Source organism: Carassius gibelio, chromosome B19 (genome assembly GCF_023724105.1).
Source record: "Carassius gibelio isolate Cgi1373 ecotype wild population from Czech Republic chromosome B19, carGib1.2-hapl.c, whole genome shotgun sequence".
In the NCBI taxonomy this organism is placed as follows: domain Eukaryota; kingdom Metazoa; phylum Chordata; class Actinopteri; order Cypriniformes; family Cyprinidae; genus Carassius; species Carassius gibelio.
The window spans coordinates 21,808,860-21,827,080 of NC_068414.1; the positions used below are offsets into that span (position 1 = coordinate 21,808,860).

The 18,221-nt window shown below is 37.3% G+C and overlaps 1 protein-coding gene across 1 annotated transcript; it reads left to right on the forward strand.

Annotated features, from left to right (window-relative positions):
* The first annotated feature begins 1,809 nt into the window (after nucleotides 1-1,809).
* On the forward strand, nucleotides 1,810-12,279 carry LOC127979366 (splicing factor, proline- and glutamine-rich). Its single transcript, XM_052584776.1, has 10 exons — nucleotides 1,810-2,483; nucleotides 2,935-3,123; nucleotides 3,212-3,513; nucleotides 3,614-3,709; nucleotides 4,017-4,213; nucleotides 4,322-4,401; nucleotides 4,479-4,598; nucleotides 4,686-4,734; nucleotides 6,072-6,181; nucleotides 11,782-12,279. The coding sequence occupies exons 1-10, from the start codon at nucleotides 1,950-1,952 to the stop codon at nucleotides 11,899-11,901; spliced, it is 1,797 nt and encodes a 598-aa protein (XP_052440736.1). The 5' UTR covers nucleotides 1,810-1,949; the 3' UTR covers nucleotides 11,902-12,279.
* Nucleotides 12,280-18,221: the final 5,942 nt, after the last annotated feature.

Here is an 18,221-nt window from a genome sequence, read left to right on the forward strand (position 1 = left end):
CATTCATCTACAACTACAGTTTATCATGTCACCCTGGTGTTTGCTTGTGCCAACATCCTGCCATCCACACCAAAATGTTAGATCAAGTCTTCACACCAGTAATTTCAGATCCAGATGCCAAATCCTGTCAGATGTCCAGATCTTATTAATGTCTTGTCTGATACCCAAAACCAGTGTTTTGTCCACTACCCGTACTGCATTAACAGTCTTCTGTCAGCCAATAAGTTGATTGAGAAAGCCAGAGAAAAGCAAAAGCAAAAGTAACGACGAAAAAAAAAAAAAAGAGCAGTAATTTATAGAACATTGACTTTGACTTTGTCTGACCACACATGTTGTTATACCACAACCAGCAATTACAATTATCTCTTATTCTTGAAGACGGATGTAGGCTACTTCTAAAATCACACAATAAGACTAAACATTGATTGAAAATAATATATAATATAATCATGAGTGTATAAATTGTTTCAATATGTATTATACATGATTATGTGATTAAAATAAAATTGTAATGAATGAAGAATTAATATAAAAGAATGTATAAAAAGAAAAGATAAACAACACAACTGTATGGTCGCTCTATTTTTAATCAAGTCACACAGGTTACTACGAAGAATCCTTAGATCCTTCTCTAGGAAAAGAAGCCTGCTTAATACCATCAGCACTTAATAAAAATAAGAAATATCAAATATATCAAAAGAGTTTTCTCTCCATCATAAGTGCTTCACAGCTTCTATAAGGTAAGATATTTTTCTCTGGAAAGCCACCATCCTACTGCATGCATCTCATGCAGTCATTTTGTTGGGAGTGACTGTATGAACCTGATGTCAGCGTCTCAGAAGCACTGCCTGTAAACAGATCTCTTCAGGAGAGTATTCACTTATGCATGCACAACTATGTTTTCTCAGGAAGGGATAGGGTAGAGAATCTGCCACATCCACAGGGGATTAGTAAATTTGCTTCCGTGCTGTACACAAAGTGTTGCCTCTTGTCTATGCACTGATCCAGGAGGGGAGAAGAAAAATAAAAGACTGCATGTTAAATGAATAAATACAATTCATTATTAGCATACATTAACTTGGTAACTTTATCACCCAGATAAAAATGGATAATACATTTAAATAAATAAAAAAGAATTAAGAAGTGAGCATGTCAAAATTCCTTATAGTATAAAAGTATTTTTAAAATGTGTAGTATAAAATATAACAGTACAAAAGAAAAATATATGCTGAGTCTCTAACGGGCAAACCCTTGTGGGAAATGAGTTTGCATTGAATTATATTGAATGTGCACTTTTTGTCCACTTTTTAAAAAGCGGAATATGCAGATAATATAATATAATATATTAATGAAAAGAAAAAAACTTTAGTGTACTTAGACTTCACTTTTATTACTGTCTCTTAACACTTTTTAATGCAATAATATAACAATTTACATTTTAACTCATTGTTTTAATAATCTTTTGTCATATGTTAAAAACGTGTTGAGAAACATAACAAAAGGACACGAAAAGTATTTAATTATAATAATCAATTTAACTAAGTGTTATTTGAGATCCCATTTAAAGTATAATAAATGTTATATTTTAATTATTTATTTTAAGGTATGCTGACGTGTACTTATTTTCATTGTTAATTTTCGACACAAAGTATCACTTTTTTTTTTTTTTAATTAAATTAAATTAAATTAAATAATCGTTCTTGTCATAACACGAGTGTTACTAGAGCGCGCTAGTAACCCGTTTGGCAGAAAGGTTTTAGTTTTGGGCGGAGGCTCGTGTCGTCAGCACGTCGCTCCTCCCAGTTCTATGGTCTTTCACGTAACCAGTGGCCATTTTACAAAACAAGAATCGGGAGTGCAAGTTAGCCAAGCTCCCCTGTAGTTTTTGAATATATACCGCTGTTTAACTTAATATTTTTAACGGCTTTTCTTAGTCTGCTTGTGTGAAAATGTCTCGTGACCGGTCCCGTAACCGTGGAGGATTCCAGCACCGAGGCCGCGGAGGAATCGGGATGCGCGGCGGTATGGGAAACCCAAATTTTAGAAATCAAAACCAGTATCCTTATCAGAACCGAGGAGCCCATATGGGTGGTGGGTTTAAGCCGAATTTGGGAAACCAACCCACCCAGGCGTCTACACCACAGAAGCCGCAAGAATCCAATCAAAACAAACCAGCGGTGCAGACACCTCCGGCGCAAGCCCCTGTCCTGCCCCAGCAGAGCAACAACAAAGGCCCGTCGCCACAACCGACCGCCGTTCCCGCTCAGCCGAAGATCCAGTCTCCACCGCCGCAGAATACCGTGAAGACCCCGGACCTCGTATCCCCACAGAACCAGCCCAGAAAGATTCAACCCGCCCAAGGTGTGATGGGAAATGGCCAAAAACCGCCTGTTCCCGTGATGAAAGCCCCAGAGCAGACACCACCACCACAACAACAACAACAACCACCGATCACCAAGAGTGAGGACAGCTCTCAGCCTCAGGTACAATTACTTCATACTTGGGAAGTTGTGGGGCGCATACTATAACATTGTTTTTATCGAGAACGTGAGGGATTTGAGCACGTTACATTTGTTCGGTGACGTTAGTACGTGGTTAATGTTGCTGGGGGAGATCCTCCATTTTGTAGACGCATAAACAAAACTGCATATTGGTCTCCCGTTATCTTCGTCCCTATTAAATGCATTGAAACCTGATAGTTTATTTCGCCTTTTCAACGTTAAGAACGTGTTTTCTCTTTTTGCTATCTTTTCGGGGTTTTTTTGTGGACAGGTTGTTTGATAAAAGTAGGTAATATTTGACTTGTGCATTGTAAATGGCTGTCGGTCACGCACACTGCAAATGAGTCAAGTAACACTGACACTGGCCGGTCAAATCTAGCCGCACGATAGGCTTGCCTTAGATTTACATTTTTATTTCATGAATGTTTGTCAGGAATTGAGAGCGACGCTGTCTTTGCTGCGCAAGCCCGGGGAGAAGACCTACACTCAGCGCTGCCGTCTGTTTATTGGGAACCTCCCAAACGACATCACTGAACCTGAATTCAGGAAATTGTTTGCAAAGTATGGCGTGCCCAGTGAGATTTTCATCAATCAAAGCAAAGGGTTTGGATTTATCAGACTGGTAAGATTTACAGCTTGAAAATAATGCTAATAAATCTATTTATGTAAAAAAAAAAAGGCACATGTAAGATGTAAACAATTTTTTTTAGGAATCCCGTGCCTTGGCAGAGATTGCAAAAGCTGAGCTGGATGATATCCCAATGAAAGGCAGACCACTTAGAGTTCGTTTTGCCACTCATTCTGCCGCACTTTCTGTGCGCAACTTGTCTCCATATGTGTCCAATGAACTGCTGGAAGAAGCCTTCTCTCAGTTTGGGATGGTGGAGAGGGCTGTAGTAATCGTAGACGACCGTGGCCGCTCCACTGGGAAGGGCATTGTTGAGTTTTCTTCCAAGCCAGCTGCACGGAAGGCCCTCGATCGGATCAGTGATGGAGTCTTCCTTCTCACATCGTAAGATGAAATTCTTTTCATTTGTCAAATTTGGCTGAAAAGCAATTTTTGTGAGGTTAAAAGAATATTGCTTTACTTAACCATTCTATTTATTTTCTAGGGCACCCCGTCCAATTGTGGTTGAATTGTTAGAACAATATGATGAGGAGGACGGTTTGCCAGAGAAACTTGCACAGAAGAACCCCAGTTATCAGAAGTGAGTTCCAAATGTTTTACATTGTATTACTAGAAACCTACTTTATTGGGATTAACAATCAATTTTAAATCATTAGCTGTTTGTAAAACCACTTTTTCATGTAAATGAAATTGGACAGATGGTCTGAAAAGCATTTGAGGGGGTCATTTGGCAGCTGGTAAAAAAGGACGTTATTCACCATGTGTTTAGTTTTGAAGGTTGAGCACAGCTTTCTTCATTCATATAAATCTTTTATTTTAATTGGTTTCCCCTCTTCATGGTTTATTGGTCATAATGTTGGTTGTTAACTGCTGTGATTTGACCTCAGGGAGCGAGAGCAACCTCCTCGGTTCGCCCGTCCTGGTACCTTTGAGTTTGAATACTCGCAACGATGGAAGTCTCTTGATGAGATGGAGAAACAACAGAGGCAACAAGTGGAGAAGAACATTCGTGAGGCCCGTGAGAAGCTGGAAGGAGAGATGGAAGATGCTTATCATGAGCACCAAGCAAACATGCTCAGACAGGGTGAGTATTGTCTCTGCTGAGCTGGTGTGTGTGCGTGGCCTTTTTGTTGCTTAAAAAAAAAGATTATGGGGTAAATCATTGATTTGAGGGATCATTTTGTTTCAAAAGACCTTCTTAGACGTCAGGAGGAACTCCGCCGCATGGAAGAGTTGCACAGTCAGGAGATGCAGAAGCGTAAAGAGATGCAGCTCAGGTATGTCTGATGTAGTGTGTTGTGGTTCTGGAAAGCTTTGATGTAATAGTAGTTAACTGATTGGTTCTCAACCTCAGGCAAGAAGAGGAACGCCGTAGGAGAGAGGAGGAGATGATGCGGCAGAGAGAAATGGAGGAACAGATGAGGCGCAAACGTGAGGAGTCTTACAGAATGGGCGGCTTTATGGATAATGTAAGTAATGCATTCAGAAAACTCTTAGTATTTAATTACCATGTTGGTCAAATTCTTTCAAGTAAAATATTTTCCTGTTTTTTGTAGAGAGACAGGGAGATGAGAATGAATTCCAGTGGAGGCCTGGGGTTGGCTGGTAAGATGTTTTGTTTCTCTAGGATTCATTGTCTAAACATTCATTATTTCCACACTTATGTGCTGAAAGTCAGTTAAACTTGTACTCAATCTGCATGCCTTCCAACCTTTCTAGTTCATACTTTCAAAGACTATAGAATGCCCAAGATGTGTCACTTGTATAGTTTTGAATGGCGAAAAATGAAACTCTCAATTGCAGAAAGCCCCGCCTTCTGAATGAAAAAGCCAATCACTAGCAGCTGCCGTTAGAAGTCCCGGTTGCTGTAGTAACAGTTAGCGCTCTGAGACGTGCTCTTAGTACTCTGCATGTGCACTGGATGATCTAGCCTGAGAAATAAGCTTTTAATAACACTATTTGAGCAAAAGTAACAACACTTATAACACAGTTGTTGTAAGATTTCTTTGGTGATTTCAAATATGAAATGTAATCCTAAACTTAGTGAACCGTTTTGGAGAATTTGATGTTTCCCCATTCAAAGAGATAGGAGCTGTACCTGGATGCCCAAGAGGCGTTTCAAAGATGGCCGCTGAGGGACATTTGTCTTAAAGGGACTTTGGTACTTTTCATAGCATGTAGAAAGCCCAAAAATGGAGCTAAACTGTGAGCAGAATGTGGATTGGTTGACTGGAATCGTCACTTTTGGGTGATACAAAGGAGATAAAGCTTCTCCTTCACTCGTTCCGTTCTGCTGTGAGTGTTGGGTGGGACATATTTACATCAGTGCTCAAACACACACACAAAAATAACTGTGTATTTTATATTTTCACACAGATGATAGCCGTTTCTTCAATATGCTTTCTTGTCTGTTCTTGAGGAATTGTGAAACGTCATTGCCCAAAATCCCAATTAATTTTCTGCATATTACTGTGACTGTGTCATGAAATGTAGTTATAAGAATTTTTTAGGGGAGAATGTAATTGTTTTAAATTCAAATCTGCAGTTTATTTATTCTATTCGGAATATTTGCAATGCCGATTTCGGAGCTCTGGGAGCTCAGTGCTCTTGTATCCGCCGAGAGCAGCCTTAGCTCAGCTAGTCCTTCTGACATTTTCCGCTGGCTCTGATGTCTCTGTAGAGATAAAACATGAGATTAAATTCGTATTTGGCTGGCTATATTTAACAGGCATTCATGATCTCATGAATCTATTATTTGTTCATGATCATATCGTTTCAGTTAAGCAAAAAGTTGTTTAACTTTATTTAATTTGAACTTTACCGTAGTACAGCTTGTAGCATATATAATAATAGTATATAATGTATGGGATAATGATAGTAATAATATATGTTTTTTTTTTTTTTTTTTTCATGTATTTATTTATTTTTTTGTTAACAAACAGATATGCCATTTGGGTCACCTAGCCAGAAGTTTCCATTGACCGGAATGAACTTTGAAGGACACCAGGGAATGGGGGGAACAACACCTGGGGGCATGGCGCCCAACGAAATGGTAATGTATCCCTGAATTGCAATCGAGAATGAATGTGGTGTGTGTTTGTTTTGTATGCACCATAACCTTTGAATGGAGCTGTTGTGGTTCATAGGAAATGAGGCCATTTTGTGTTTTAAGGTTTCACGTGGAAGTTAGGTGTGGATGGATTATTTCTACACTTGTCAGTGGGCAGTGTCTTTTGCTCCCTGTTGTGATTCAATTATAACATCTCCTTCTATTGGCAGAAGTCATTGTCAGCACTCAAGCTCAGCTCCCATTACTTTCCTTCTCTTGTTACTTTGGATGTCTGTCTGTACTAAAGCCCTAGAATTTTTATACAACTGTCTGCTTGTAACACCTACTTGTAAGTCCTGTCTAAATTGCAGAAAAAGACAGGCACGTTTATGCTCTGTTTGATGTGTAATCTTTAAATGAGCAATGTGCCATCTTTTCAAACACAAAGCCTGGTGAATTAATACCCTATGACATGCTGCTCTTGTTTTGTGGTGAAATACCTTTTGTAGTTGGTTTTATTTTTTCTTCAATTTACAGTTCCAAATCCATGTCAAAGTCATGTAAGTGCTGCAGTGGTTCCCGCATGGAAATGCTGTTTCCATGCTCTGAGCTCTTTTTCGTAGTGTCGACCGAAAGTGGGCATTTAGTGCAGATTGACTTAAAAGCAACTTAATCACAAGATGAATGTGACATAGTTACAGTGATCATGTGAGATGATGTGGCTGAGCTTTTGAGGAGCTGGTTGGAGATGTGATGGTTGGGATACGTATTACAATTTTGTTGATATTGGATGGCAAGAGTGGGGTTGGGTTTGACCCATATTAGCTGTAATGAAAAGAACTCTGGAGTTTTTCCTTGAACGTGGCACACATTTCTGTAAGCACCAATATGTCCTACCCGGTGTGCTTTTAAATATTTTTTATTTTAATTTTAAGAGTTTAAGCTTTTTTTTTTTTTTTTAAAATAATTACTACAGCAGTTAGTAGTTAGAATGTTATATTCTGCTATACTGTCACTTACTGTTTAAGCCTTTTTAATCCATACATAGTGAATTTGTACTATGTCTTCCTGTCCTGAGCCCTTGCTGGGAATGCTGTGTTGCAGAAAAGTAATTCAGCGGCCAAACCAGTGTTTTACAGATTGTTGAATGTGTTGCCTGTGTGCTGCTTTCACTGCAGTATCCTTTAATAGCTGAACCTTTTTGATGCCCTAGTTACAGGCAGCATTATTGGGAATATGGAAGTTTGTATTTCCTTCCAGTAGGCTTCAGCAAGCATCAACAATAGCTCCACATTTCAAAAGATGTTTGTGTATAATGTAAAAAAAAAAAAAAAAGTGAATCCTTATTTATGGCTATTTTCTCATTCTGTTGTCAAATGTAAAACCAGATTTTGGTATAATTTCAACATGTCTAATGAGTTTGATACAATAGCCTTCTATTAGCAAAACAGGCTTAATTTTGTATTAAAATTGAATTGTTTTATAAGTGTCTTAAAGCAAATATTTTGTCTTAGTAAACATTATAGTTGTATATCTGAATATTAAAAGTAGAGCTCTCAGATTTAACACTTAAAGTCAACATGAAATCAAAATGGACCCCATCTGCTTTCTTGTTGTTTTTGTGTATTATTTATATAGCGGTAATGTTTTTTATTTTTGCTAATTATAAAATTTTATTACTTGCTCCACCTCTAAAATGATTGCCTTTGTTGGCTTCATGGTTCACATACATTTTGTCACGAGTGCTGTTTGTGTTTTAGGAGGAGAATAGTTCTAATCTAATGCGATTTGTCATGCGCATCTCGTCAGTAAAGTCAGTCCACTTATCAGTAGTAAATCTCCATCACCCGCATTCAGATGAAGGAGCATTCGCTACACTCACTGACAAGTAGGCAATATCACGTTCATACTCGCAGATGAATTGCATTTGATTTCGAAAGTGATATTGCCTAGCTTGTAGGGCTGTCACGTTTTATTGGATTTTCGAATATGCATTCGAACATGACTTGAAATATCCGTAATCGAACTATAAATAAAATATCCGGTTTTTAAAATGCCATTTGTAGCGCATTTTTTACAGTCTATGATTAGAGTGTTTTTTTTTTCTTTGCCATCTTATCCAGTAGAGGCTACTCTAGATGTATTGAAGCATAGGCCCTTGACCAAATCAAGCGAATAATAGCTAGTAGCCCGTGGGGCGCACAATATTGGGAAAAAATGACATTGCGATTATTTTATTTTTCTGCAATTTATATTGCGATATGAAATCTAATCTAATTTTTTCTTACAAACAAAAAGGGGGTGAGCACACTTAAGCCCCTTTCACACTGCACGTCGGACCCGCAATATTTCCGGAACATTGCAGGGTCGCCTTCTGTGTGAAAGCAACCACGTCCCGGGATCGATTACCGCATTGAACCCGGGTCGGGGACCTAGTAACATTGCAGGGTTCGACCCGGGACGAGCGCTGTGTGAACAAAAGCCAGATCTAATTCCATGTCGAAGTGATGACGCGCGTTATCGCGTGACGAAAACATATGTGCAAACTGTAATGAAGCAGAGATCAGTTAGTTCCTCACTTTCCACGCTGATGCAGAGATCGTTTGCTTGCTTCAGTGAAAGTATAACGTGCCTAGCGTTGTCGACTCGTACATTACACGTCATGCGCTGATGTCACGTGTATTTACGGGATCTTCAAGGGTTGAAAGCACGCACATATACCGGGTCATCACTGGCAGTGTGAAAGTGTAAAATCTAGCGACCCGGGAACAATTGCAGGAACACTTTACCCCTGTATTTGCCGGAATGGCAGTGTGAAAGGGGCTTTACATTCTCATTTTAAATTATTTAAACATCGACACCATCGTGTCAATTGAATAATATGCGCGAGGGAGCAAGAGCAAGACAAAGACAGCACTTGTGTTGTTTGAAGACGTGAGCGCGCGGCCGGGGCTCTATCGCTCTCTCTCTCTCCCTCTCTCTCTCTCTGCCCTGTTAAACTGTCAGGACTTAAAAACACATGCAAATGATAAACTTTCACTCTATGATTTTAAGCTGTGCAATTAATCCACGAATCACATTCGTCAAGGGCCAGGGAGCAGCTGGCCCGTACAGTTAATGAATAACGGATCAACTACGACAGCCTGCATCACACATCCTGCAATGTGACAATCTTGGATTCGAACATTGCGATATCAAAGCTTAAATAACACATCGTGCAGCCCTAGTAGCCAGGCACGTCTGTGCGCTCCGAACGTGTGTTCTCCACCGTGGGGAACATTGTAAATAAAAAGAGAGCCACATTTGATCCAGATCAACTTGATAGACTGGTGTTTCTTGCAAACAATATTAATATATTTGTGATTGAATCTCCATCAGGCTATGGTGGGTTTTTTTTATGCGCGGGGGGAGCAGGCACGTAGATATTTGAATATATTGCATGATATTTGATATCCATTAGAATTCTATTTTTCTCAAAAGTGACAGCCCTAAAAGCTTGTGAGTGAACTTACTGCTGTGTGTAATGAATGCCACTCTATCTTAAAGCAGGTGATGATGATTTACTACTAATCACGGCTTTACTGCTGAGATGCATATGCCAATCGAATGCGTTTAAATGCACCGCCCTACTTTTAGTCCTGCTTTGAAATTTTTTCCCACTTGTTGGCTTTCACTGAAATGTTGCTTTACAGAAGAAAAATGGGTTACAAGTGCAGTTTCATGTTGGCTTTAAGTGGTCAACCTCTTATGCTGAAAGAATTGGACTGATAGCAAGCAGATATAAGATATAACAATTATTTTTGCAAGTTGTCAATTTGCAGTTGCAATGTTTAATTTTAACTTAGTCATATGCTTTGAAAGTTTTTAAAGAATTATCAAATCTGTGTTACTCTTTTGTACTAATGGGTTAATCTTGAACACTTTGAAACTAGATGTGAATTACAAAAATGCAGCTAGCATTTTTACTGCAAACTCAGGATGCTGTTTGTCACGTTTGCAGACGTCCCATTAAATCCAGTTAACCAGCAGCACTACTGCATGTTCTGAAAAATATCGGCTTAACGTTGTTTGACAAACTGAAGAAATGTGATTTAACATTGAATTATATGATGGATAAATAGTAGGGGTGTGACGAGACAAGTATCCCAAAAGATGAGATTGGGTTCCCAACTGGGGCGTGCGGCAACGCCGAGGGATAGTGTACAGTCCGCAGATTACTTTGCAAAAGTAATCTCTGCATGTTGATAAAGGCTACACTGTGTAATTTTCATGCTTATCATGCGGCAGCTTGCCTGAAAAGTATTAATTGAATGCAAAATATTAATTTGAGATTTTAATTATCTCAAAATGCCTCTCAGTACCTGCTTTTAGTGCTTCATTATCAGTTGTAGTAGTTGTGGTTTTATCGATAACACACACCTAGATGGTGCAATTGAAGAATCATAGTTGTATTGCATCGAGCCATGTAGAAATCTAAATGAACGATGCATGGTTCTGCTCGAAACATGTAAGTTACAAGGTTGTGAAAGTACTGCCATTGCCATTACCAAAATGACTCGTCTCTTGCATATGCTGTTTTTGTATGCATACAGAAATGGTCAGAATTCGCACATGAGTACCACACTGAAATTTATCGTGCTGTCTCATGCTTGAATGGCTTAAAGCACTTTAATGTTTAAACTGACAAGGCTTAAAAAAATGTGAGAACGATAAATGTTCTTGTGGAAGCAGCACTTGCCTGATCATTCAGATAGGTTTTTAGTTAAACACTGGAGCATCCTGTTAACTACAGGTAACGTTTAAGCATATTGCAGGTGAACATAAAATATCTTGCATACCACTGCTGGTGAGCGAGCCAGTGTGATGCAAACATGTCTGAAAGGTCTTACATATGCCAATATGATATCGTCACATTCACGCGAGATCAGTTGGATCTCGTCACACCCCTACTGAATAGTAAAAATTCATAATTGCAAACTAACTTTTTTAAAAAAAAATCTGAAATCACAATCTCTTTGAAATGTAAAAGTGACCATTAACACATTTTAAAATGCAATATGTATCAAATTTAAGTAAAACCCCTCATGAATACAAACGTTGAGAAATTGGTTTTAGGAAACAAAATAACCATTCTTATTAAAACTAATTTGTGTTCCTAATGTAGACGTTGGTAGTTGCCCACATGGCTCAGAGGCTTTTTGTGTAAAAGTGCAAAACTCTTGGCCATAATTATAAGTTTGGGGCATCCGACGAATTTCTGCTTTAAAATCTCCCATGCAAATGAGGCTAGTAAATGTTTCCTGTAGCACTTATAACAGCAGCGCTATTGGAATGCATTGTAATGGGATTTGACTAATAAATACATTACCCTCTCTTCCTTTTCCTATGTCACCTCTGGCACCTGTGGATCTGCGTGTTGGAACTGTTTCACCGATTGTTTTCCTTGGATACCACTTTTATAATGCTTTGCTCAAAATACTCTGGGAACTCATGGAACTTGTTACCCATTTGTTGCTTTTTCTCCCCCACCCATGGATGTGAACTCCATAATTTCTACAAAACTAAATACACAACTGATAAATAACTGAAAATGGTCCATGTAGCGCAATGAGCGTTTCCCGCAAGGTGGCCAAGGGGGTCCAAGGGGCATGGGTGCTGGAAACCCAGGATTTGGCAGGGTCCGTGAGGAATATGAAGGAGCTGCCAAGAAGCCACGCTTCTGATCTGGCACTATAAAATCAAAGTTTGTGTGTGGAAATCCAGAGGCTCGGTTCTGGAATCACAATTGATGTATTTAAGTTTAAAGAAGTTTTAGCCTGAAAACTCATCCCATTTGTGGCAATATTTTTTTTTTTTCGTCCTGTTTTTATTTTGTATTCTTAATAGGTAATATAGTGAAACCATTGAAGCCAGCAGTGGCTCAGTGCTACCAACATGTAATCCTCTTTCTTACTAGTCTATCTTGTCATGTTACTTGTGTTATACTGGTGAATATTGTAAATTGTTCTGATCTCACTATGGCTGTGTTCTGTGCCATTCACATCTAAAATAATACATGTACATTTTCAATAAAGAGTGCAGTTGGTTCTCCAAAACCCCAATCAGGTGTTCTTGGCACAATGATTAAATTTGTGAAGTGTCAGACATCTGACATCTGATACATTTTATAGGCATTTAGGTTTATTTATTTTTTAGTTGTTGCATATGGATCCCTTTTATATTACAGTTTAAAGGTCAGATTTATTGGTAAATTTGAACAACTTGGCTATTGAGGTAAATATGGTTCGATGGTCTGTTATCAGTTTTCATTTTGATTATGAAATTGGCTATAGCTTAAACTGTTAGCTTGACTTATTTTCTTATTATTTTGACTATTTGACTTGGTTTCATTGGTTAACCAGTTGTGCCCATCTCACACATACACCGATTGCAGTGCGTATGCCGCCCATGTGTGGTTCTTACGCAATGCAGAAGAGGCACTGGCACATTCTGCTTTCACAAATGACGTGCTTGTCGTCTGCTACTGATCAGTAGCTGTATACCACAAACAAATTTAATCCATTGACTTAAGTTCAAAATCCAAACAGTTTTACTGATATGCTTTTTCAGTATTGTGATTTTCTATTGTACAGTAATACAATCTTTCATAGATGTAATCACAATATAAACAATGTATTAATTAAGTTGCTAGAGTGGCAAAACCTTTAAACATAGCCTACAAGCTTTAAGCATTTTAAATGAAAAGTTACCATTGACAGACGCAGTCAAATCTTATGATAGCTTTTGCATTTAAAACTTTATAAGTCATCTTGCTGGTTGTAAAGAATTTAGTTTCTGCTACGTCCATGAGTGCCATCCATTGTCACCTCGTTGGGCACGTTTTCTTGCTGTAAACCTAGCCAAAAAGCCATGTGTTGACTGAATCATGCAGTTGAATTATGCATTTGTGGTGTAATTTCAAAAGTATTGTAAAAATCCATGTACATTTTTACTGCAAATAATGCCCTGTCACTTTCATCCAGCGCATAGGAATGATTTGTATGAGAATGAGCGCTGCAGATGACCGCTCCAAAAACATTGTCGGACCACATCATTGTGCAGTGTGAATGCTCTCACCTGCTAGCATGAGTAAAAATACACACCGCAAACAAAGTGTGTGTAAAATAGGCTTTAACCCCAGTCGGCTCTAGAACTTTCCCTCTAACACACATAGTTATAACATATACATAATAGTAATACATTTTTATAAAAAGAAAAAAACAGGCTTTAAGCTGCAGAAGAAGAGATAACTGGATTGAAATTTTAGAAAACTCTTAGCTACCTGTTGGATTTTGGATACACTGAACAAAAAAACAGTACACTCCTTTCAGAAGCATATTTTGAGGTGTATGCAGCATTTTATTTCCACAGAATTGTGTGAAAATGTCTGTGCTCGGTTTAAATCTTATTCTTCTAATCCATTTTAGAATGTTGATTTTTATTTTGTACAGTTTATACTGGACAAAGCTGCAGTTTTAGTCTGTTTTGTGACTTTAAGTTTTCTTTTTGCTGCAAATCTATGAATTTGCTGATTTTTAAATTCATTTACATCAACTTTATGTAGTCTTGTGGGGTTTCTTTTGTAATTGCTACCAAAAACCATATTTAATATCACTGTCGTTTTTATAGTGGATGGCAGTACACATGCATTTGTTGCAGCCATAAAGCAGTCTGCCCTTATCACTGACTTTTGTACCAGCTCACCAAACTTGCATGCACCCAGAACAGACATTTGGACAAGACAAGCCATTTGCCTAATTAGAAGTCACAGGGTTCCCACAGGTCCATAAAGTCTTAAATTTACTTGTGCAGTTTAAGACATGTTATGACTTTAAATTTGAAATAAGAAAGTCTTAATTATGATTTCAAGAGGTCTTAAATTTGGGACCAGAATTGCGATTACAGCTAAATATGACAATTAAACTTCAAAAGACTTTTTGATTTCATTTAAAATAAGTGCTGTACATTCAAAGTCATTTGCTGCCTGCTTTGTGTAGTGCAGTTACCAGGGAAACATTTAAAGGTCTGCAGTTCCATAAGCGCCTCCTGCAGGCAGAGAATGAATGTGAATTTTCAATATGCCTGTTTCTCTGAAGTTCCTTCCTGCAATACCAGCGTGGTTTCAGGACTGCATTTCGAGGATCCCATAGGTTATTTTTTTAATTTTTTTTTTTTTTGTTTTTGTTTTTTTGTTTGTATCAGCAGCTCATACTATTTTATCGCACTTGCTATTTAATTCTTTATTATTATTTTTAAGGAATTGTGTAGTTTAATTGTATACAATTAATTATTTTCCTTAGCAACTCCTAACCCTAAACATACCCTCTTGAAACATTTTACCTAATTTATATCATTATGTTCTATATATGTTTTGGTTTTACATTGTTTTCTTGTAAGGAAATAATTGAATGTGAATCTACAGTTTATTAGCAACAGCGCAACTTCATGTCTGATGAGTGACCCACTTAAAGTGCAGTAAATGTTATAACAATTGCAATAAAAATAGTTTTTTTTTTGTTTGTTTTTTACTTTAATGTAAAATCATTTGAATACAAATACTAATTTACAACATCCAGCAGCACAGTGAAAGGTTTTGCACAGCTGCAAAAGTGGACATTGCTGACACACCCCCTCTATTCGAACACTCAAGTTCACGCCTGCTCTTACATTGAAAAGAAGTTGGACAGATGGAAAAAAATGAATCGTTTCCATGGACCTGGTCTTTGCATCTTTTGAATCCAGTATCCTCTGTCGGAATAGAATTGGCTAGATAAGAGCTGTCCCAAAAAGTAGGGTCCTAGAACGCAGGAACATAGGGTTGTTTTTTCTGGTTACAATAACCTGGGATTACTCAAAATGTGTATTTTAAAGTTAACCAGTTCACAGGAAGTATAATTTGCTTTTTGGTTTAAAAGAACTTCTTAATAGGAAATTTGAAATGGAATGGAAATTAGAGATTATACCGTACAGAAACTAAAATATACTCGCTAATACACACTATATACACAGTCACACAATACTGATGTTGTTAACATTTTAAGAACAAAGTATAACAATAATAATATGCTCTGTTTGAAGTGATTTATTGAACTGATTTTTACATTTAATCACCATTGTAGCACGATTTATTGTAATGCTTTTCCCCTCAGTTGGTCAGTACAAACATGGCTGACATTTTACTTGTTTAGATGACAATATCAGGTGAAAATTCTTATTTGGGTCTTGAATCAGTGTTTCCAAAGTACAGTATCCACACCGTGGATCACATGGTGACAGACGACCACATTCATAACTGCAGTTGCAGGTTTTCAAACCGAGATTGCAACAAAGAGGAAAAACATGCGGACTGCAGCTTTGATGAGGTTGAGGAAGCTCATTCAGATCCTGTTAACCCTGGAAAAAAATACACCATTTGCCTTTAACTCAGGTGTTAAAAAGCAAATCTGTGATTCACATGTTCACTGAATTGGCATACAGCACTTTGGCTCTTGAGAGACACATTGGAAACTTGAAACTTTAATAGTTATCCTGATTAATGTTTTAGAGATGATTTTGGTGCATATTGCCCTGCCTTAGTTCTTATGCAACAAGTGAAAGTTAATAACCTGTGTAGAATTCACAACACATACAGACACTTTTTTTATCAAGTAGCATGTTATTTAATTTAAAAAAAATTTATAAAAAAAATTAAGTGTTACGATTTTTGTTTGTTTTTCGTTTTTTATATATAAATAGTTAAGATGGTTGTCTCCAATTTAAAAAAAAAAAAAAAAAAATTATAATAATAATGTGTAGTATCCACAGTAATCCAATTTATGGATTGTTATTTGTATTGTCTTATGGATTCATTGTTCTGCAGTTGAAACAAAATGCTAAATACTTTGCTAATTTATTTTTCATTATGCCCAGACAGTGAAATTGAGTTCTTTGCTTTACTCTCTTGGTCTTTGTGATTGAGAGGTGCACCATAGATTAATATTTCTGTAAATAACTTAATCACAACCATAATTTTGCTACTATTATTATATAACTTTTATATAACACTATTGTTATTCTAATATAAAAACATTTTCAGATAATTAACTTAATGTAACATATTTTTGATTTATCTTTTTAATTACATTCTATGTCCGTTACCAATAACAGCCAATTATGGTTCTCCAACGTACCCTTTATACTTTTGGGTTAGTATAATTATAACACATTGCATTTTTATATTAAAGCTTGACTTCTGTATTATATTTGTATTTGACAATTATCCAATACTTGGATTAACAATGCATTTATACCTAGTCATTTATTATTATTATTATTATTAATAACTAAATTAATTTTTTCACCTTGCATGATGTGAAACCTACATTTTGGATTTTACACTTCACTTGTGTTTAAAAGAAATCTTACTACTCCTGCATTGGGTAATTTACAGGTAACTTTACTTTTAGTATTGCCTTGAAGACTACTAATAAAATTGTCTTCTGCATCGTTTTCTTACAACATTTTACGATTTTTGAAAACTTGGTAGCATGATTAAATCAAATTTGTCTTAATTTGAAAGCCATGTGTAATTTTTGAGTATCTTAATTCTTAGAGTACAGTGTTCTTTTTTTCTTATTTAAATCACATGGCTTATTTAAGATAATTTCAACATCAAGTATGGAGCTGGAAAAAAGGTAATTTCACATGCAGATTTTCTCAGATACATTGTGGAAGAAATGTTATTGTTTATTGTGTTGGTTTTCTATGCAATTTTTTTTTTTTCTTAACAGGTTTGGTCGTGACTTCCGAAGTATCGTCAAGTTTGGAACTTTTTTGATTTTAGCCATTTATCCACTGTTCTATTTAGCTTTATATGGCATGCACCAGCTGTCTGATGCATAATGGTCTCAAAATGGCAAAAAAAATTGCTTTTTCAGAATACAAGGCTTTAGTCTGATTGGCTGTCTTTCAATTACCTGGAGTCAGGGGGTTTAGGTTTTGAACAGTCCACCTGAGAAATATTTACAAGTTCTCAATCTTCCGTGAGAACTATAAAGGAAGAATAAGTCCCTGGATTTGCCATAATTTTTAAAGCTTTAATACACTTGGTAGCAAGTAGACGATGCATTAATGATCCTGCCAGTATTACCCCTTTTCCATCAGCATGAACCAGGTGCTAATTCAGAGCCAGTGCAATTGCCAGTTCGGAGTTGGTTTGAATGACAAGCCTTCTAAGAACCGATTTGCCTTTTCATCGGCTAGAGAGCCACCACAGAGCCAGGTCTTATGTCACTGAATCATCATCTGAATAGGTCTCATTTCCCTTAGTAATGCTATTGTGGCAGAGCCAAACACAATGTTTCTTCATTCTGGATGCAACGGCACCAGGCGGACTGATCCGTGTACCACACAGAGTTGCTGCCAGACCATTCCAAAAGCGTAAAGAGCTATCTGCTTTGATGCACCCCGAGCAAGCCTTAACACACTATCAACAGTGGTGGATGTTTTGTTGCTATTGATGTTAATGGTTTTGCGAACCTACATCTGCATTCAGACATCTGCATTCAGACATGGTGAATCTAACAAGCTTATGTATAACTGTTAATATAATAATGTTATAACTGTAAAATATACCATGGTGGGCCACTTCTTGTCACAAACACGTGTAAAGCAACACAGTTTCATCAAGGCACGGTGGCTCTTTCAGCACAGAAGCAAAAGAGAAAAACCATGTACTTTTGTACAATTATGAAACATTGCTGGGTCACAAATTCCCCTTGAATCTCGAACTTCAACAAAAAAAAAAGTGTTTCTCTCGGTGCTGCTACTACTTGCATGGATGCTGAGTATACTTTGGGTCAGTCTTGACAGTACCCGGAAAACTCTGCTGCTGTTTTTCCACCAACCCAAGAGATCCCACTCCTCTTCCATGTCGTGGTTGCGGCTGATGTATTTGTGAACTTCATCAACACTTACTGAGGGGCATGTTGACACCCTCCTCAAACTCTGCTACTACAGTCTTGCT

What these genes read in the sequence shown, in the direction of transcription:
- LOC127979366 (XM_052584776.1), top strand. Translation starts at nt 1,950, where the DNA reads ATGTCTCGTGACCGGTCCCGTAACCGTGGAGGATTCCAGCACCGAGGC. An exon ending in AGCAAACATGCTCAGACAGG is followed by an intron (nt 4,214 to 4,321) that starts GTGAGTATTGTC and finishes TTGTTTCAAAAG; the next exon opens with ACCTTCTTAGACGTCAGGAG. An exon ending in AGAAGCGTAAAGAGATGCAG is followed by an intron (nt 4,402 to 4,478) that starts CTCAGGTATGTC and finishes TTGGTTCTCAAC; the next exon opens with CTCAGGCAAGAAGAGGAACG.